At 38.0% G+C, this 22,119-nt stretch overlaps 1 protein-coding gene across 2 annotated transcripts in view; it reads right to left on the bottom strand.

The window, feature by feature from the left end:
• The window catches only part of EXOC4 (exocyst complex component 4), a 736,987-nt gene extending 719,574 nt beyond the window's left edge, over nt 1–17,413 (bottom strand). For both annotated transcript variants that reach the window (XM_058530219.1, XM_058530228.1), the window contains exon 1: nt 17,319–17,413. In XM_058530219.1, the coding sequence (XP_058386202.1) occupies nt 17,319–17,404 (86 nt within the window). In that variant the 5' untranslated portion in view covers nt 17,405–17,413. The remainder of the gene's footprint in view (nt 1–17,318) is intronic.
• Between the last annotated feature and the right edge of the window lie 4,706 nt (nt 17,414–22,119).

Genomic DNA, 22,119 nt, shown 5'->3' with positions numbered 1-22,119 from the left:
ACACAGTAAATAAAGACTCATTTTCAACCTGTTTTCTTTTCTGCAGACTGACACCAGAAATACAATGTCTCACACAATAAATATTTGCAAAATCAATGAATGATAGACCATAAAAGCAGACTAATTCTAAAGAGAAAGTTCCCACACGTGCTACCAAAACCCAACAAATTTCAGTGTGGGGTTATCCTGCTTTAAGCCAGTCACTTGACCTGAACTGACAGTAGGGGAGAAGAGAACACTTGTCATCTAGCTCAACGCACCAGCCAGGTCAGGAACTTCTCCTCAGCCTTCTAATCCACCATGTGATGGAAAGGTCACTAGCTCACAAAGCAACTCACTGCAGTTTTGAACAGCTCTACTTATTACAAAGCCTTTCATTAAAATAAAATAAAATCAGCCTCTCTATAACGTCTACCCATTGATCCTAGTTCCAACTTTGTCAGTAACACAAAATAAGTCTATTCCCTCCTCCGTAAAATTTCTCTTTAAATGGTAAAGGACTCTCAATATTTCTTTCTTTCTCAGGTTAAACACCTCCAATTTCTTCAACCATTTCTTCCACAACACGGCTTCCACAAAGCCCACCATCCTTGTTGCTTCCCTCTCGAGTCCCCTCAAAAACGCTAACACTCACATAGAACTTACTATGTGCCTGGCATTAAGTGATTTACCATAATAATTCATCTATTCCTGACAACAACCCTATGAAGTAGGTGCCATCATTAACCCTCTTTTTGCCAAAGAGATTGAGTTGTGTTTTCCAGGCACAGAGCTTTTAAGTAGTAGAGTCAGGCCTCAAACCTGGAGAGTCTGTCTCTTAAAAGCTTCCCTATCCTGCCTCTCAACACATGGTACTCAGAACTGAACACAACATACTCCTAATATGGGTGTGATCAGTTCAAACAGGAAGAGGTTTTATATCCCATAATATGAGCACTAGCCTAAAGCTACAAGGCATTTTTTTATTGAGTCCAAAAATTATCCAAGATCCCTTTGGCAGTAAAGGCTGACAAGCCAGCTCTCACTCTTTCTCTACTTGGGAAATTTTAAAACTAAATGCAGAAATTTACATGCATCCCTGTGTCCTACTTTTGGGGAAGGGAAGGTGAAAGTGTGGCACAGGATATAAACTATTGAGTGTCTATTATACACCAGGCAAGGTAGTGGTTATTTTGCACACATAATCTAAGGCAATCCTCGAAATAGTCTGGAAAGACAGTATCACCACCCTTTTTACAGATAAAGAATCAGAGGAACAGAGAGGTAAAGTAACTGACACACATGCACACAGCTAGTGATATCAGAATCGGAATTAAAACCAAGTTTACTTGACTCCAAAGCCCATGCCCTTTTCCACTCCACATGTTATAAAATCTTCCTTTTCCTGCCTTCAGCTCCTGAGCTGCAGGACTGCACCTATAAAAGCTACAGCTCACATGTAAAGAGAAGAGTGGATAGCTAGACACACAAACAGAGCACTAAGCAGCTTTTTTAGGAGTAAGTCGAATCTGGACAAGAGGGTTTAAAAAAGCACAAGCTAAAAGTCACGAGCAGAGGACAAATGGCTTGAAGTCGCCACCCTAAGATGCATTCCAGTCGCTGAATCCTTCTTCAGATATTTTATTCCATTCCTATCTCAAAACCATTATGATTTACAAACTATTGCCAAGATCATGGAGGAACACACAAGTGTAAACTACATTCCAGTTAAGTGGACCCAGAGACATTTTTGGATCACTAAGAATTTTTTACTAAGACAGCTCTGGCATTTTGCATGATGAATGACATCTCTAACCATGACTAATTAATCCCCAGGAAGGAATTTATTTACCTAAGGGGCTAAAAGGACACAGTACACGTACGCGTTAAGCTATCGTTAACAGCACCTAGTAGGAACACGTATGTTACATGGGTCTAGTGAATTCACAGCCATCAGCTCCAAGCAAGCCCTGTAAACAAGCATAAAAACCCACGGTAAATAATTGCAGATCTAAAACTGAATTTGTCAGTTTCCTTCTTTTATACCAGCTGCTGTATTTAAGTGTAGACAGTCAAGTGTTTTGAAAGGAAAATAACTAGTCACCATCACTGGCTCCTTCTACGGAGCAATTTTGCTTTCACTTTGGACTTAATAGAGTAATGGAGTCCAGACAAGAGCAAGTCCACAAAAGTCGATATTACTCTTTAAAAAGACAAAAGGAAGATCAAGCAAACGAAAAAGCACACCTATGAAAATAAGTCACCCAAAGGTAACCCATTACTGAGAGGAACAATAACCTTCAGTCAAAGACAGAATAAAAGGATGCACAAAGAAAAAACAAATCTAAAATACTACCATTAAGAACCCACCAGAAAAGTTTCTTACTACTCTCATCAAATACGTCAAACATGAGGCGTTTGCAACTTTCAAGCTCTCTGACCTTGGGCAAGTCACTTAACTTCTCTGGGGCTGTTTCTTTCCCTGTCAAACAGACAAGAAATTAAGTGCCCCTGCCTCACCAGGTTGTTGTGAGGACTGGAGAAGTGTGTGAATGTGCTTTGTAAAATATAAAATGCAATCAAAGTGTGGGCTGATACATTATTAGGAACAAAATAAATCATCTATGAGTCACAACACTGTTAGCCCAGATCCCCTAAAGCCTCCCCTATGTGCAAGTTCCTGAGGATGTTTACTTATGAACTGAGATCAGACCTTTCCTCTGTATTCTTATGGTGCCCAGTACATTAAGCGCTTAGGAAAAGCTAAATAATGAGCAGCAGCAAGACGCAGGATCTGAAGAGGTAACAGGGGGCAGTTCCCCACCTTAAGAAACAATTGCAACTAAATTATCCCACACAAATGCCTCTTCAAAAATCTCTAAGAAAAGACAAACAATAGTTACAGTGACCCTATTTAGTTCCTGTATTCATTCAACAAATAATTATTAAGCACCTATTACTTAGCAAACACAGTTCTAAGTGGCTAGAGATACGGCTGTGAACAAAACCAATCCCTCCCTCACGAAGCTTACAGTCTAGCAGGGAAGCAGGCAATAAAGCAGAGAAACACAGAGCCAGCCCGGATGGCCCAGTGGTTACAGTTCGGCGCTCTCAGCTTCGGCGGCCCCGGGGTTCAGTTCCCAGGCACTGAACCACACCTGACTCGTCTGTTAGTGGCCATGCTGTGACGGCGGCTCATATAGAAGAACTAGAGGACTTAACAACTAAAATATACAACTATGTACTGAGGCTTTGGGGAGGAAAAACGAAAAAACAAACAAACAAAAAAACCAGAGAAACACATAACACATGGAGGCCGGGAGCTAGCAGTTATGGCAAAAACAAAGGCAGGGTAGGAGGATGGGGACTATTTGACATAAGGAGGCCAGGGAGGGCCTCTCAAATAAAGAGGCATTTGAATGGAGTTTTCTAGGAAGTGAGGGGAGAGAGGTGACACTATCTAGGGAAGCTAATTCCAGAGAGAACAGAAGATGGACAGGCCCTGAAGCAGGATGTGTTTGGCCTTTTCAAGGAACAAGGAAGGCAAGGAGCTCAATGTGGCTTTAGAGAAGCGAGGAAGGGCGACAGGGATAGAGGAGGTCAGAGAGCAAGCTGGGAGCCAGATGAGGTACAGCTTTGTGGGCTTTTACTCTGAAAATGTTCTTTGAAGTCACTCGGGAGTTAGCACCCAGGCAAAGAATGACAGCTTTGAACCAGGATTTAATAGTGAATACTAAAACTGAATAACAATATTGACTTTCAAGTTTCATTTTAATTCTATCCCACCTCTTTCCAAAAAAGATATGAGATGGTTTGTACAAGAATGTAGATAATACAAATGAGAAAGTGGAACTAAGGAGATGCAAGACAAAACAATGCCATACAAACGCACACGACCAGTATGCAGGTCATAGGGGCAAACATAGTTTATACGAAATGAGTCCCTAATCTAACTCTGAGCTTCCTAGTAACCAATGCAAAAAGGGAAACATAGCCAGTTATATAATTGTCATTATCAAAAAGATAGATTCCAGTTCCTTTGAGGAAGCAAACTTTAAACTAGTCCTGAATTCTAAAAGAAATCTTTCACTTATAACAATAAGGAAGACATTATACAATATAGTGACCCAAGTCCTCAACAACTTTCTGAAAACAAATTTTACATGGCCATTTCTTATAAGTTCCTTCAAGAACATAACATTAAAACATAACTCAGACCTAGAGATTTTGAAAGGTTCTAAATATAGTCCCACTATGAAGCTTTCCAATGATCCATTTTGATCTAAGGCTACAACTTAGGGAATTTATAGGACTAAGCGGATCAAATCACGTTTTATGAATTTCCTCCTCTCAGCAAGCCTTTTGATAGTTCAAGCTGATCAGACAGTACTTCTTTTTGAAGAGTCTACAGTACGACTATTTGGTTTTAGAGGGTTAGTGGAGGACTACTGAATATTATAAGCCAGAAAAGCAAGCAGTAAGGTTGACAACCAATTGTGAAAAATTAAGAGCCTGACCAGACCTCTTGCCCGAGCCTCGAGATTACTTGTAGGTGGTGACATACTATCATTCTGGAAGCAGTTTAAGGTATTTTAATAAAGTAATGAGTTCCCAGAGTACTACCTGTTAGGGACTGAATTGTGGACCCCCCCACTCCACCTCCCAATTCATATGTTGAAGCCCTAACTTCCTATTTGGAGATAGGGTCTATAAAGGAGGTAATAAAGGTTTAATGAGGCCATAAGGAACTGGTGTCCTTATAAGAAGAGGAAGAAACACAAGAGAGCCCTGTCTCTCTCTCTCCCCATGCACCCACAGAGGAAAGGCCATGTGAGGACACTGTGAGAAGGAAGAGAGCCCTCACCAGAAACTGACCCTGATGGTACCTTGATCTTGGACTTCTATCCTCCATAACTGTAAGAAAATAAATTTCTGTTGTTAAGCCATGCAGTCTGCGGTATTTTGTTACGGCAGCCAGGGTAGACTAATACACCACCCTCTAAAACACAGGCAGTATTATTTTGGTTGGGTAAATTCTCAAGGCAGATGTTATCAGTCACGGCCCTTAGCCATAGCAACACAGATTCTTGGCAAATCCACAACAAGAATTAGCTGCCTAATACAGCCTCAGATAACTAAACTAATTAACCCGCTATAAGAAATACTTAATGTAATACACCTGAATTTTGGTGACACCTGCAGAATAATTAGCATTAACTCATGCCTTCTGAAAACAGTTAATAGGTTTAATTGTCTACTAAGGGCATTCCCTGTTGGCATCCAGTGACCTCTCCTCCAGGAACAATAAAGATTAACAAAACAATTAATGGAAATCCCTTCAAGCAACTCAGAAAAACTAATTACAAGTAAGGCTCCACATATCCCAAAAAATCACTTATCAGGAAACTACAGCTCTATCGAGCACAATCTACAATAAGAATCAAATCTCCTCAATGATCCCCATTCTGGAAAGTACTCAATGGGCCTCTGAGCAGACAAACTGATGTCTCACAACCCCTACACTTTTTACTCATCAAGCACCTGAACCCCTCAATCAGTGCTACTTTCTCTCTTGTTAGGACAACTAACAAATTTTTTTAATTGCATAATGGAAAGAGCACTAGACAAGGAGTCATATGTATTTATTTACAAAATATTCTAACACATTACCATAGGCAAAACTGAGTATTTTTAAACTCTCAACAAATACTCAAACGTTAACTAGTTTCAGAACCTCCCTCAAGCAGGAAAAAAATTAACTATTAGCTTATTGATCTTTCTAGAACATAATATTCCTTTTTGTTATTGATCCTAACACAAGAAAAAAGAGTCTAGAGCTGACAAGATTCTTCAAAACGTAAATCCCATTTTCTTTCCTAAACTGCTTTTAACCAGAAGATATTAGGTTCCACTATTAGATCTATTTTATTTCAAAGTGTGAGCATCAGATTTTCTTTTCCTTTAAAATACGAAACAGCCAACGTAAAAAATGTGTGACAGCAACATATACCTACCATGTCAGCAGGGGAACTAAAGACAGTTATAAGCATGTGTAGAGTGAAAGTACAAACTGAAGAAGAGGAAGAGAGATTGCTAAGAATATAAACACTATCCAAACAAGTTGAGAAGTAGGTCTGCAAAGCCTATTATGCTAAGCAGAGCACTCTGTATACTATGAAGAGGCTATAAATGCTTCCGATGAATTATAAAAATAACAAACCTTCATCATAATTCTGCTCGCGAAAAACATCACACATTAAAGAAACGTTCGAGATGTGTATCACTATATAATCACATAAGATATGGTTTCACTCAAAGCATAACCAAATCTACATTACACTTTTAAATCGGATTTTATTATATTCAATTATACACTGCAATTGCTTCTTTCTTAATTATGTTTTATTAGAGCCCACAAAATACAAGATAATCCCATCCCAACTGACAGCAATTCAGGATGACAAGTCCCTCTGAAAAAGTTTTCTGATGCATAAAAACAACATCCCTTAATTCACTACAAGGAGATTCATTTAATACCAAGTGACAGTAAACAATTTCTGCTTTAAAGTCAACTGAAAATTCACTGGTGTCTTGCTTCAGACAGCACTTAGGGCCAACTACTACAGAAAACACAGGCAGTTTTTCAATACTATTTCAATTAACTTGCTATACAAAACACTTTTGGGGACCAAAAGCTATAAATCTTGTAGCCAAAAGAGAAAGCCATTATCTAAAATTAAGTAAAATTACCCCCACTAAAGCATAAAACTGAGTTCAGGGTTGACAAAGTCAACTTAAAATCTACCCCTACCCTACTGAACCAAGCTATACCTCTTTTCCCACTTCCATTTTAAGCCCCACATCCTCCTTAAAGCTTTGTCCACATTATCTCATTTTTCAGCTCCAGTGGAATGTTTTGTTACTATAACACATTATAGTATTTGGTCATTTTAAAGGTGTATAACATTTCCTAATGCAGAGTTTCTGTTGAGTTCCTCAGAAAGATGCTTTAGAAGATATTAATAGGTGTTCTGTGGTAATAGGTTATTTTCGAAATTCCGGGTTACACAGATTGAAGCAAGTTTCATAACTGCAGACATCCAGGAGACTTTAATACGTTAATGTGCAAGGTGCCTCTGGGAGGGAGGGTGTCGGGGTGGGGGCTGGGTGGACAAGACATGAAGAATATATTATGTAGGATTTCTGCGAGTAATCTACAGAAACTTGTAATTCCTTCCCCCTTCCCTCTCTCCAGCATACATATATAAACACACATGCAGACATACATTTTTATAGAAATTTTCAAACACGTACAAAAATTATGAGACTCATTGAAAAAGCCCAGCTTCGACTATTATCAACACATTCCAATCCTGTTTCATCTATACCCACACTGACTCCAACCCTCTTTCCCAATTATTCTGAAGCAAATCTCAGACATGATATCATTTTTACTGGTATATATTTCAGTATATATCTCTTAAGAATAATCTTTATAACAAAAAAAAACATAGCAGGGCCAGCCCAGTTGCACAGTGATTAAGTTCGAGCACTCCACTTTGGTGGCTTGGAGTTCGCAGGTTCAGATTCCGGGCATGGACCTACGCACCACTTATCAAGCCATGCTATGGAGGCATCCCATACACAAAACAGAGGAAGATAGGCACAGATGTTAGCTCAGGGCCAATCTTCCTCAGCAAAAAGAGGAAGACTGGCAACGGATGTTAGCTCATGGCCAAGCTTCCTCACAAAAAAAAAAAAAAAACCATAGCCGTAATACCATTATCTTGGTTAAAAAACGTTAACAATGCTAACTGGTTTCTTCTATCTTATTTCCCCAACTAAATTATGTCCTTAGGGCTACTGAAATTTGTAGGAATCTTGTTAAAATGCAGATTCTGGTCAGGTGGTGCCTGAGATTCTGCATTTGTAACAAGCTCTCAAGTGATATTTTGAGTATAAAATTCAGCACAATGATAGGCACCAAGTTTTAAATGGAAAAACACTTTTTGAATTACGTGCCACTTTATTTTTTGCAAGGGCTTTATAAATACTTTTAAAAGAATACATAAAAGTCAAAAAAAGGTTCTCCTAAGGATCTTGAAATACTTAATTTTCTGTGTATTTCTTGTCTATCAAATGATACACAAGAATTTTCCCATATAACTTCCTGTTAAATGGCGAGTTGCCATGTTTTCCAAGGTGAAATTCCCAACACATAAAGGACTGGCTACTATAAAGACCAAGATCATAACTCATTTCATGGCTTTTGAAAGCAGTTAACAAAAATGTACGCAGCAGCAGAGTAGAATAGGGAGCAGGGCGCACCATTGCAAACCGAAAAATGCAAGCACAGACTGCAAACATCAAATGCAAACAAAGAGCAAAACACCAACCAACAAGAAGATCTAAATACTGTGTGGCCCAACGAAAACCCATTTACCTACCACATTACTTAGGCTAACAATTAACAATACTATCACAGGCATTAAATAAGCTAAACAAGAAAGAACTATATTTTTAAAAATAGAGAAATACATAAACAGATGAATAATAGTTCCAAAGCATTTCTAAGAGTTCTGAAGGAAAAGTTCCTAAAAAGGTACTATATGAAGTAAAGGTATTTAACTGTTTAAATATTCTGCAAAATCAGAAAGACCATCAGTGCTGAGATAACAAGTTCACTTTCCTGCTATAATTTTATATAGCACATCTGATTACCTTATTCTTCCTCTCTGAGCATACACAACACAAAATTTGACCCATGAAAATTAATCTTTAAAGATATTTTTAAAAATATGAAGCACCAATGGACTTCCACTTCTGGCCAAGACAGAATAACAGGGACTGGACTTACTCTCCCATCTGAAACAACTAACAAATGAACAAAACAGGTTTCAAAACCTTGGACATGAAGGCAGTTCGAGTTTGCAGGGCAGAGTGATAGAGAGGAGAGATAGCTACACAGAGCACTTGGAGATCTGTAGAGGGGGCTCCCTTGAGTCTTCAGCTGAGTATCATCAGCACCTGCTGACAGGAAACTGCTCCAGGCCAGGAAAAGAACCACCTGAATGGATTATTGGGAACAATTATCTGAAATCACGCAGCAGAGTGAAAAGCTCATCATTCACAGAGTTTTGGGTGGAGTACTCAAAAGGATTTTGCCACAGCAGTGAGACAAAATGAGCCCTAGACTAAATGCTGCTCTGCTCCCAATTAGCAAAATTTAAAATAAGACTTGAAAAGACCACATTGTTTCCAAATAATTTAACTACAGCAATTTAACAAAGCTCAACAATATTTATAGGAAAACAAAGACATCCAATATCAGTACCCAACAAGGTAAATTCATAATATCTAGCATCCAAAAAGTAAAAGGCATGTAAAGGAAGGGAGGGGAGACATCAGTCGACTGAAACTAACCCAAAAATGACAAAGATGATAAAATTAGTAAACAAGAACATTAAAACAGTTATTACACCTGTATTCCATACATTCAAGAAGCTATAAGACTGAATGTGTAAACAAAGACATTGAAGATACTTAAAAAAAAAAAAAGACCCAAATTAAACTTCTAGAGGTCACAACTACAATTTAATAAAAATTACATTACATGGGATTAACAATAGATTAGGAATTGAAGAAAAGATTAGTGAACTTAAAGACATAGTAACAGAAACCATACAAAAGAAAACACCAAGAAAAAAAAGACTGAAAAAAAATGAACATCAGCATTCAGTGAGCTGCGGGACAATTTGAAGCTGCCTAATACACTTAGAGACAAATCTGACCAACAATATGTAGGATTTACACATTGAAATCTACCAAAGAAATGCTCAGAGAAATTAAGGAAGAATTAATGGAGAACTATACCCTATTCATGGATCAGAAGACTTAACATTGTTAAAATGTTAATATCCCATATTAATCTGTACATTCAATGCAATCCCAACCAAAGTCCCAGCAAGTTTTACTGCAGAAATTGACTAGCTAATTCTAAAATTGATATGGAAACACAAAGGACCTAGAATAGCCAAAATAACTTTGAAAAAGTAGAATACAGTTGGAGAGCTTACATTTCTGTCTTCAAGACTTATAAAAGCAGTAATAAAGACTGTGTGGTACTGTCATCAAGATAAACAGAAGAATGGAACACACAGAAGAGTCAAGAAATAGATCCACACTGGTCAAATGATTTTTGACAAGGGTGCAAAAGAAATGCAGTGAAGAAAGGATAGCCTTTTTAACGAACGGTGTTGGAACAACAGGATATCCTTACACAAAAAAATGAACTGGAGAAAAATTGAGAGGGATGCTGGAAGTGTTCTCTATCCTGATATGCGTAATGGTTACACAGGCAAAAAGTCACCAAGCCATATACTTAATATATGTGCACTTTACTACATGTATGTATACCTCAAAAAGGGAGACAAAGTTAGCATATAAGTCAGTATTTAGAGTAAGATCCCATATTTACTTAAAAATTATTTCTATCTATCCATCCAACATTTCATACACACTCATACACAGAGAGAGAGAGAGAAAGATGTCTGAAATTAGGTTCACTTAATATCAACCTTATGGAGGAGAAAGTTTGGAATAATTTTTCTTTTTACTTTCATCCTCACGTTTTTCTGCATTTCCATTTTGTGAATTCTTTAAAATGACTGTGTACTATTTTTATAACAATACAGTGATTTTTAAAAACTGGAAACAAAGTTACTAACAATGGTTAATTCTGGGTGAAGAGGATATGAGTACTTTATATTTTCTTCTCTGTAATTTTCTATATTTTTTAATTCCCCCACTTAAAAAATATTTATATAACTATAAAGATGACATAGTAACAGGAAAAAATTTTGTTATGCTAAAAACATGTTAACTTTGTTATAATTACAAATATTAAATCTCTGTACATACCTGGACAGGATCCACATGAAAACCTTAAAAAGGAAACAGGCAGTATTTCCCAAAGGAAATGAGATTGTTGAACAGTGTTTCTCTTTTATGACTCTCTTTTTTTTTTTTTACAAATTTATGCAATATAAGTTTTATAAAGGAAAATGGGAAATGTTGCAATGACAAGTGTGCATAGGAAGAGAACAAGCATGGAATGTTGTTGAAGATCCTACACATATCCAACAACGGAGAAGAGATAATCTTTTCAACAAATGGTGATGGAACAACTGGACATCCACATGCAAAAAAATGAATCTAGACACAGATCCTATACCCTTCACAAAAATTAACTCAAAATGGATAATAGATCTAAATACAAAACACAAAATATAAAACTCCTACAAGTTAACATAGGAGAAAATTTAGATGACAACGGGCATGGCAATGACTTTTTAGATATAACATCAAAGACACGGTAGATAAAAAAATAATTAATAAGCTAGACTTCATTAAAATTAAAATCTTTTGCTCTGGGAAGACATTGTCCAGAGTATGAGAAGATAAGCCACAGACTGAGAAAAAATATTTGCAAAACACATACATCCAGATACATCCAACGGCACTGTCTAAATAACAGTGGAAGAAACACTCCCTCTTAATTGTGCAGTAGAGGAAAGTTAATAAAGATAATCATCAAAAATATCCAGTTTTGGGGGCCAGCCTGGTGGCATAACGGTTAAGTTCACACACTCCATTTTGGCAGCCCGGGGTGAGTTCAGATCCTGGGCACAGACCTACACACCGCTCATCAAGCCATGCTGTGGAGGCATCCCACATACAAAATAGAGGAAGATTGGCACAGATGTTAGCTCAGGGACAATCTTCCTCAAGCAAAAAGAGGAAGATTGGCAACAGATCTTAGCTCAGGGCGAATCTTCCTCACAAAATAAATAAATAAATAAATAAATAAAACTATATGCCTCAAAGCCTTCAAGAAATTCCAGTGTTAAAAATTACACAGGAGGTTAAAAACTAAGACATGGGTTCCCAAGATATTAATTCTGCACATTTGGCCAGAAAAATGGAAATTATTTTGCCCCTTACATCCATACATGCTGTCAGATGTCTCAGGATTTCCAGAAAGTTTATAAAGTGTTTAGTCTCCAGGCATTCTAGTAGTAATTTTCAAACAGTACTGCACCGCCAGTGCCAAGACTCTGCAGGGTCCAAAGAGAGCTGGAAACCCTAACAACCATTATGAGACAGGCTCAAATGACATGAGGAGGTGGAGGCGGAAACAACAGGAACCACCTACCACAACTTCCAGGACTCCACTCCGAGCAGACTGACCACATTCCTCTCCTGCCACAAACTGTGTCATGGACCTCAAAGCTGCCTGTTCAAAGCTCTGATCAGAGCCTGGACCCCTTCAACAAAGCGTACTTTGAATTAAACATGGGCTGACCAAAATTCTCTCTGAGGAGGAAGGGAATTTAACAGGTGCCCACAAGAAAGGATTTTCCCAGTTTTTGAAATTCCAACTTCTGTGAAGACATGAAAGTTGATGAAAACGTGAGCCTTCAACTGCCTTCAAACCTCCTTGACATCCGTAACCAGTCTGTCGACAAAAGCTCTGCTCCAAGGTTTCAATAAGGTCTCTTCAACTCACAGTCAAAGTTTGTCTTCCCAATTAAACCCGCTATTAAAGGCCAACTTATAAAGAGGAGAGAGTCAACATTTAATTGGAAAGCAAATCACCTAACAGTAAGTGGTAGACACATTTCCCAATTAAAAATCTGACAAGAACTCACAGAAATAAAATAGCATCTCCAAAATGCCATCTTGCTTATTTCCTGTTTAGAAAGGCTGCCTGCTCCAACTGCGCACCAAACAAAAGGTTAGGGGGAGAAATCAATAGAAAAGTAGGAAAATGCTGTGTGTGTGCGCAGGTAAAACCATCCAAATTATACATCAGCAGGTGATCAGGATTCGGTCCACCCAATCAGTTTCCTTTCTTTTTTTTTTTTTTTTTTTTGGTGAGGAGATCGCCCTGTGCTAACATCTGCCAATCCTCCTCTTTTTTTGCTGAAGAAGACTGGCCCTGGGCTAACATCCATGCCCATCTTCCTCTTTATATGGGACGCCACCACAGCATGTCTTGCCAAGCGGTGCGTCGGTGCGCGCCCGGGATCCCAACCAGCGAACCCCAGGCTGCCCCAGCGGAGCGCGCACACTTAACCGCTTGCGCCACCGGGCGGTCCCCCAATTAGTTTCCTTCTAAAGGGCCAGTGGCAAGACTTAAAACCAAAAGCTGTGGTGAGCAGCACCCTCTGACAAACTGTCCCAAGCACTGTCTGTCTCCTCGTCAAAGCCCCACCTCACAGCCTGAGGACCTCTTCTGCAAAGCCCTGGGGGAACGTCCTTACAAACATCTGACTGTTTTGAAATATTTTTATTTGGTACTTTTCAAATGGTTAAGAATTTCATTTTTGAATCTCGAGGTCCTTAAATAACCAACTACCAAATATAACACTTTCACTACAATTACACTATACAGTTGGCCCTCCGTATCCACAGTTCGCATTCACGGATTCAAGCAACCAAGGATGGAAAGGCCTAGGATGGTTGCATCTGTACTGAACATGTGCAGACTTGTTCTTCTTGTCATTACCTAAACAATAGAGTTCAACAACTATTTACCTAGTATTCACATTGTATCAGGTATTATAAGTAATCTAGAGATGATTTAACGCATGCAGGAGAATGTGTGTAGTTATATGCAAATACTATGTCATTTTATACAAGGGACTTGAGCATCCCCGGATTTTGGTATCCTCAGGGTCCTGGAACCAATCCCCTGTGGATACCAAGGAATGACTGTACTTCATCTTTAAATTATTTTTACTTTTAAATGCTTTAAAGTGATGGACTATCATATTAGCAAAATAAAGTCATTATTTAACTACTTAATACCATGGCTGGAAATAATGATAGGATTTGGATATCCCACGTCTACACCTACTCTGTCGTTAGCCACCTGAGGTTTTTTTATCCAGTATGAAAAGATGACTGTAACAATAAATGCTCTTCCAACTAATAGGAACAGCATTAAAAAATATATATAAAGTGCTATGCTAATACATAATGTAGTATAGAAACAACATTTTTTACATATCTGAGCAAGAGAATTGAAGGAGAATTTTTAACATTCACTATTCAAGAAAGAAAAACAACTGCTTGGTGATATAAAGATAAAGCTAAACTAATCAAACTTTTCAAACAACAGTAGACTCTGTCACTAACAAGTAACTTATTTTGTGACAGAATGATAGGTCCAAGGAAACATGAAAGAGAACTGGCATGTACCAGCCACATCTTCAGGAAGTCTCAGATTTTATACATATGAGCCTAAAATGGGTTTTCCTTTTTGAGGCTTGTTGCCAAAGCAACCAGGAAAGTTACAGTCTTTCAGAGAGAATTTGAAAAGAGGTCAAGGATAAGAGGAGGTAATCAAAGTATTATATGAGGAATTAAGAATCATGAATACAATGTTTTAAGAAAGGTAACACAAAGAACACAAATTGAACAGACAAAGCAGCAACTTCAAAGTGACAGAATAATTTACTAACGAGAAATATACACTCCCCGTTCTTTTTTTGTCCAGTTTTATTGAGATGTAATTGACATACAACATTGTATTCATTTAAGGTGTACAACATAATGATTTGATATATGTGTATATTGCAAAATGATTACCACAATTAGTTAACATCCACCACCTCATATAGGTACAATTTTTTTTCTTGTGACCAGAACTTTTAAGTTCTACTCTTAGCAACTACATCCCCCCTTCTATTCTTCCCAGAAGGACTCTCTCCCACCCGGAACACCAAAGTAATGCTACCATCCCCTCTCACTCACTCGCCCCTGTTTATGAAATTTAAACCACTGGGTATGTTCAAAAGTATATCAGAAGGGAAACAACAAGAAGAGAGAGTTAGCAACATTCTCACTCCAACCCCAAAATTTTCCTGTGATTCAAATGTTGGAATATAAACATCAACACTCCAGCACTGACAACATCCAGTCTTAAACAAGGTCACATAATCATGAACCCCAATCCTTACTCAACTTGTCCAGGATGCTAGGGCTGGACACTCCATTATATCACAGTGGTAATAGATATAATAAAATAAAAGTGTTATTCAAGTGGTCTGAGGTGGTCAAGGATAAGGAAGAAAAATGAAAAACACAATAACACACCACAGAAAGAGTAAAAAATGCCTCGCCTAAATCATGGCGATAATGTGACGGTAATAGAGATGTGCACAAGAGATGGATGAATAACCACAAAATCATATTCCACACCATCCAGCAGTAGGATGGATGTGAAGAACACAAAGGAACAATCAGCCAGAGGCAATGTATGTTTCTGAATCAGGATCAGTAAAAACACTTTGGCTTTTATGCTTTTTTCAAATATAGGACATTTAGAGTAAATTTAACTGGCATTTAAAAAAACCGATATACAGCATAAAAGAAATGGGTAAAGCCTACAGAATCGTATGGACAGTTGAGATGGTACATTTGTATTTAGCTGCTACCTCCCTTAATCCCCACTCCACTTCCACAGGAAGTAACAATTTCTCCTGGGTTCCCATCACATTTCTTCTCTCTCTTCTAGTCTTGTGTACACATAGTTTTTACTACATATTTTATCCCTTAAGTATAGTCTACTATAACATCACGTTATAAGTATAGTCTACTGTAACATCATGTCTGACTCGTCTTAGAAACCCAGGGCATTCACTCATTCGTTCAACAAATACTAAGTACATAGTAAGTGCCAGGCACCATACTACAGACTGGCACTAAATATGTACTGTTTAAATGAATGTTGACTATAAGGCAGAAAAATAAACAAGTTCAAAAAAGAATCCAAAAAAATTCATGAATTATAGTTCCACAGGGGATTCAGATGGGAAACTACAAATATTCTAGTTGGAGTTTTAGTATCATGAGCAACATCTACACTCCTTGTGTATTTCACAGCAAGAATGGGGGTCCACAACAGAACAGCATTTCCTCTGCATGGCCTAACACGTATATCAAGTATTTCCATACAGAAAACAATCATCCTCTTAATCCTAAAGAAAATTTGGTAATAATGATTTAATATGCCATAATCTTAATCTAGAGGTCCCAAAATAACACCCATGAGATGGGTCTTTACCAGCCCGTGAGTGGTAGGCTGTCTTAAAAGTTCAATCTATTCATTTATTCAAGTGCTTATTAACAACTACCGGTACTGGTTTTTAAACAGACCATCAGGACACTCCAGGAGCCCTCCAAGAATCCAACCAAAAGTTTAGCAAGGTGGGGAAAAAGAGGGGAGGAGGAGGGCCTTTCATTTTATGAAAAATACCTGGGTTGAAATTCGAATGCCAACAACGTAAAAATGCGTCATAATACGTTTTACTCGGGTTGTTTTTAGTCACTCCCTGTATCATCCTTGATAGTATTCGGAAGGATTCCCCCGCCCTCAATTTATCTCACTTAAAAAAAAAAAAAAGTCCCTAAAAGGTCCACCACTCCCACTCTTACCATATATATTCTGGGAAAATAATATGCATAGAAGATAATTTGAAATTTGTTTTGTTTTAAGGAATAGACCGGGATATGAACTGAAAATGGATGTGTGCCTTGAAATCTACAGCCTTTCTACCAGCTCACTACCGGCTCTTGTACCATCATGAATCGCTTAACGACGGGAAACACATTCTGAGAAATCCGAAAGGCATCCTTAGGTGATTTCGTCATTGTACGAACATCATAGAGTGTACTTACACAAATCTAGATGGTATAGCCTACCACACACCTAGGCTACATGGTACTTATTTTCTGGCACCACAGTCATATATGCGGTCCGTCCTTGACCAAAACGTCGTTATGCCACGCACGACAGTATTTGAGGCTGTGGCCAAGCACAGGTGGTTGGAGGTGTCCAAAGTGTGAAAACACAATCTGCAACTCCTTACAGGAGTCTCCGGACGTCAAGGCCGTACACCCCCAAGTCCAAGAAACAAGGCGTCTTTCTCAGTGAGCAGTGATGAAGGCGTTCAACAAATACACGGTGTATGAATAAATGAACACACCTGGCTTTCTCTACCAAGCCCCAACAGCGTGCTTTTAGGACCCGCGGACCCTAAGGGAGAGCTCTGGTCCTAAAGAAAACACCGTGAGGCGGGGCTTCTCCCTCTAGCCCAATCCACGAGCAAAAGGGGGAAATGTGGGGGCCCTTGGGAGGGGCTGGGGGGAGGCAAGGAGGGAAGGGAAGAGTCAGTAGGGTGGAACCCAGCCAACCCTTCTCCCTTCCTGAGCGGTGATCGAGCCGCTGCCCGCTGCCCCTGTCCCCTGACCCCGCCTCCTGCCTCCCTCACCTGATCACAGAGATGAGCAGCCCCGAGGGGTCTTTGCTTTTGCTGACTGTGCTTCTGTATTTCCCACCGGCTGCTTCTGCCGCCATCTTGGTACGGGGGCGGGGTAAGAACCGGTGGGCCAGAAGGAACTATACCGAACGTAAACTCGGTAATTGACCCCGCTGCAGAGTCCACCAATGGGAGAAGAGAATTTAAGAGGCACGGACCTGTATAATCCAATCGCTGGAGTGAGGAGGCGGGACCAAGGCAGCAAGTTTCGAGGCCCGACATGCCTCTGAGCACTCTGGGAATTGTAGTTTTCCTTCCGCGGTTCCTGGGCGCGCAGGAAAACTAAAGCAGAGGCGACTTCGTGAAGTTTCATAATGAGTGTCGTATTTATGTTTATTCTGAGTTTAGGTTTTTTTCAGTTTCCTTGTTCTTAGAGTTTTATCACTTTTTTAATCAAATTTATCTGACGATGCCAAAATGTATATGTGGGGATGTGTATTTCAAGGAGGGGGGGGAAGCTTGATGTCTGTGTGCAGAGTGTTTACTTTAAACACAGTGGTAAAAAAAATCCAATAAAATGCGAGAATGAATTGACACAGACATGCTTTTCTTTAGTAGTCTCTAAAACTAAATGTTTCTACATGCGTCTTATGTGTGAGTTCACTTATTTTCCAGTGTTGCTATAGTTCCAGATAATCCTAAAAAGCATACACGCAGGAACACGGGAAAGAATATTGACAAAGAAAAGACCAAAAAACAAAATGACCAGATTGTAGATTCCTTTTCTTACCAAGCTAAATAAAATATAGATAGTAATAATTTACATTGGTGCTTGATTAATATTTTTACTGGTAAGTTGTGATATATCCTGCGTTTGACTCTACTGGCCTTGTTAATTCAGAAAATGAAATGAACAAAAAACAAAGATTAGAGTATGTATGGAAATTGGGTAAATCGAAGAACAAGAAGAGAAATAACTATTGAGGAGGGAAGGAGGTGATATGCTTAGTAGGAACAAAGATTAAAGAACTTCAGAACTAAATAGAAAGCAAACTCAGAGGTCCTGGAGTTGTGAAGCAGCAAGCAAGAACACATCAACTACTTTTATTAAGCAGATATCAAGCTGATTTTTTAAAAATCAGTTGGAATTTTATACATATATATACATATATATATAATAATAATATATATATATTTAAAAGTGTTCATAGTCTTTGGCCCAATAATTCCAGTTCTAGGGACTTTGTTTCTAAAGAAACAGACATATAGGAAAAAAAAATTCAGCAAATAATAGTACATCCATAGGAGGATACAACATATAGCCACTGAAAACCATAATTTTAATGGCTTTTAATGAAAAGAAGATTTTCATGATGTAAGTACAAAAAGCAGGCTATAAAATTAAGTGACTCATATATATATATAGAGAGAGAGAGAGGTAATTGGGGCTAGTGGCTAAGAATGCAGCAGGAAAATAACACATGATTATTTCAGTTGATGCAAAAAAAGCTTTTGACAAAATCCAACACCGTTTTTGTGATGAAACACTCAGAAAACTAGAAACAGAAGGGAACTTCTTCACCATGATAAAGGATATTTATTAAAAACCTGCAGCTAACATCATACTTAATGGTGAAAAATTGAAATCTTTCCATCTATGATCAGGCACAAGACACGGATGCCCGCTTCACTTCTATTCAACAAAGTACTAGAAATTCTAGCTAGAGCAACGAGGCAAGAAAAAGAATAAAAGGCATCCAAATTGGAAGGGAAGTAAAACTATCTTTATTTGTAGACAATATGATTTTACATATAGAAATCCTAAAAATATTTTTAAATAAAGAACTAGAACTAATATATGAATTCAGCAAGGTTGCAGGATATAATATCAAAACAAACAAAAAAAATCAATAGTGTCTTTATACACTAGTAATGAACAATCTAAAAAGGAAATTAACAAAATAATTCCGTTTACAATAGCATCAAAAAGAATAAAATACTTAGGTGTAAATTTAATCAAGGAAGTGAAAGACTTATACACCAAAAACTACAAAACATTGCCAAAAGAAATTAAAGAAGAGCTAAATAAATAGAAAGACATCTTGTGTCCATGGGTTGAAAGAGTTAATCTTGTTAAGATGTCAATACTCCCTAAAACTATCTACAAATTCAACACAATCCCTATGAAAATTTCAATGACCTTTTTTACAAAGTTGGAAAAATTGATCCTAAAATTCACGTGGGATTGCAAGGAGCCCCAAATAGCCAAAACAATCTTGAAAAATAATGGATTTGAAGGACTCAGACTTCCTGATTTCAAAACTTACTTAAAAAGCTGCAGTAATCAGAAGTGTGGTACTTGCATAAAGATGAACACATAGACAAATGGAATATAATTGGGACTCCAGAAATAAACCCATACATCTATGATCAATTTATTTTCTACAAGGGTGCCAATATCATTCAACGAGAAAAGAATAGTCTCTTCAACAAATGATGCTGGGAAAACTGGATATCCACGTGCAAAAGAATGAGGTTGGACCCTGTCTTAGTCCATTCAGGCTGCTATAACAAAATACCACAGACTAGGTAGGTTGTAAACAACAGAAATTTATTTCTCAGATTTCTGGAGGCTGGGAAGTCCAAGATCAAGGTGCCAGCATAGTCTATTATGGTGAAGGCCCTCCTGGTTCATAGCTAGAGCCTTCTCACTGTGTCCTCACATGGTGGAAGAGGCTAGGGATCTCTGTGAGGTCTCTTTTATAAACACGCTAATCCCTAATCACCTCCCAAAAGCCTCGCCTCTTAATACCATCAACATTTAGGGGTTAGGATTCAACATATGAATTTTGGGGGGACATATTCAGACGTCACATCATATACAAAATTGAACTAAAAATGGGTCAAAGAGCTAAAACTCTTAGAAGAAAACATAGGGGTAAATCCTAATGACCTTAGATTTGGCAATATGACACCAAAAGCTTGAACAACAAAGAAAAAAATAGATGAGTTGGACTTCATCAAAATTAAAAACTTTTATGCATCAAAGGACATCATCAAGAAAGCAAAAAGACAACCCACAGAGTGTGAGAAAGTACATGCAAGTCATGTATCTGATAAAGATCTTGTATCCAGCATATAGAAATAATTCTTACAACTCAACAGCAATAGATAAAAACTGGGCAATGGACTTGAAAAGACATTCCTCCAAAGGAGATATACAAATGGCCAACAAACACATGAAAAGATGCTCAAGAATGTTAGTCATTAGGGAAATGCAAATTAAAAACACAGTGAGATACCACATCACACACTGGGATGGCTATAATTTTTAAAAATGGAAAATAAATGTTGGCAAGGATGTGGAGAAATGAAAACCCTTGTACATTGCTGGTGGGAATGTAAAATGGTGCAGCTAATGTGGAAAACAGTTTGGTGGTCCTTCAAAAAATTAATATAAAATTACCATATGACCCAGCAGTTCCATTCATAGGTATATATCTAAAAGAATTGAAAAAAGTGCTCAAAGAAATCTTGTACACAAACGTTCATAGCAGCACTGTTCGCAATAGCCAAAAGGTGGATATAACTCGAATGTCCATCGGTGGATGGATGTGGTATGATCTGTGGTATATGATTGAAGTATAAACAAAATGTGACATATCCGTACAATGGAATATTATTCAGCCATAAAAGGGAATGAAATACTGATGCATGCTACAACATTGATGAACTTTGGAAACATTACATTAAGTTAAAGAAGCCAGACACAAAAGGCCACACAATGTATGATTCCATTTATACAAAGTATCTAGAATAGACGAATTCATACAGACAGAGAGCAGATTAGTGATTCTCAGGGGTGAGGGGGAGGTGGGAGTGGAGTATGACTGCATTATAGACACAGGGTTTCCTGTGTCTATAAGGATGATGAAAATATTCTGGAACTTGTTAGTGGTGATGGTTGCACGATTTTGTGAATGTATTAAAGGCCACTGAATGATACACGTTTAAATGATTAAAATGGTAAATTTTATGTTAGGTGTATTTTACCACAATAAACAAAATAAAGAATACAGGTTATACAGTAGGACCACCTAGATTCAATCCCAGCTCTCCACTTAGTGGCTGGGTTACCTTAGGAAGTTAACCTGTTTGTGCCTCAAGTTTCCTTATCTGTAAAGCAAGTGATAATAGTACTTCCCTTAGAGGGTTATTGTGAGACTCTGTGAGATATGCATGATCAGCATCTGGTAAATATCAGCTACTATTATTAAAGTATAGTACCAATTTTATTTAATATACACCTCTGTGGGTATTATGAAGTTGTTTTGAGGAGCAAAATATGGGTAATTTTTCATCTTTTCTTTACACTTTTCTGTGTTTTCCAAATTTTCTGTGAATAGGTGTTGCTTTTATCAACAGAAATAAACAAAAGAACTTTCTTTAAAAGCAAGAATTGGATAAGCATCAAAAATGATGGGCTACTTTTATCACAAACTGGAAATGCAATTATGTGATAATTAAATCAACACGCCCCAATTAGACCTTAATTCAATAAACTGTATTTGCTTCTCTGTTCCACTTTCTTCGCAACCCACCTCAGGAAATCTCACCCATTGTACCTTTCATCTTCAGGTGACATTCATACCCTTTCATGTTGCTTCTATTCTAGGTGACCTTCTCAACTAACTCCAAACTTGCACTAAACTGTGAACAGCGGAAAAAGAAAAATCAGGGAAGCTTTAGTGGGTCTGCCCATTTGTAACCTTCAGCCTTCAACTGCAGACCCCCAAACTCACCAGGTTACTTG

Source organism: Diceros bicornis, chromosome 3 (assembly GCF_020826845.1).
Source record: "Diceros bicornis minor isolate mBicDic1 chromosome 3, mDicBic1.mat.cur, whole genome shotgun sequence".
In the NCBI taxonomy this organism is placed as follows: domain Eukaryota; kingdom Metazoa; phylum Chordata; class Mammalia; order Perissodactyla; family Rhinocerotidae; genus Diceros; species Diceros bicornis.
Note: the sequence above shows the minus strand (reverse complement) of the source record. Positions and strands in the feature narration are given on the sequence as shown.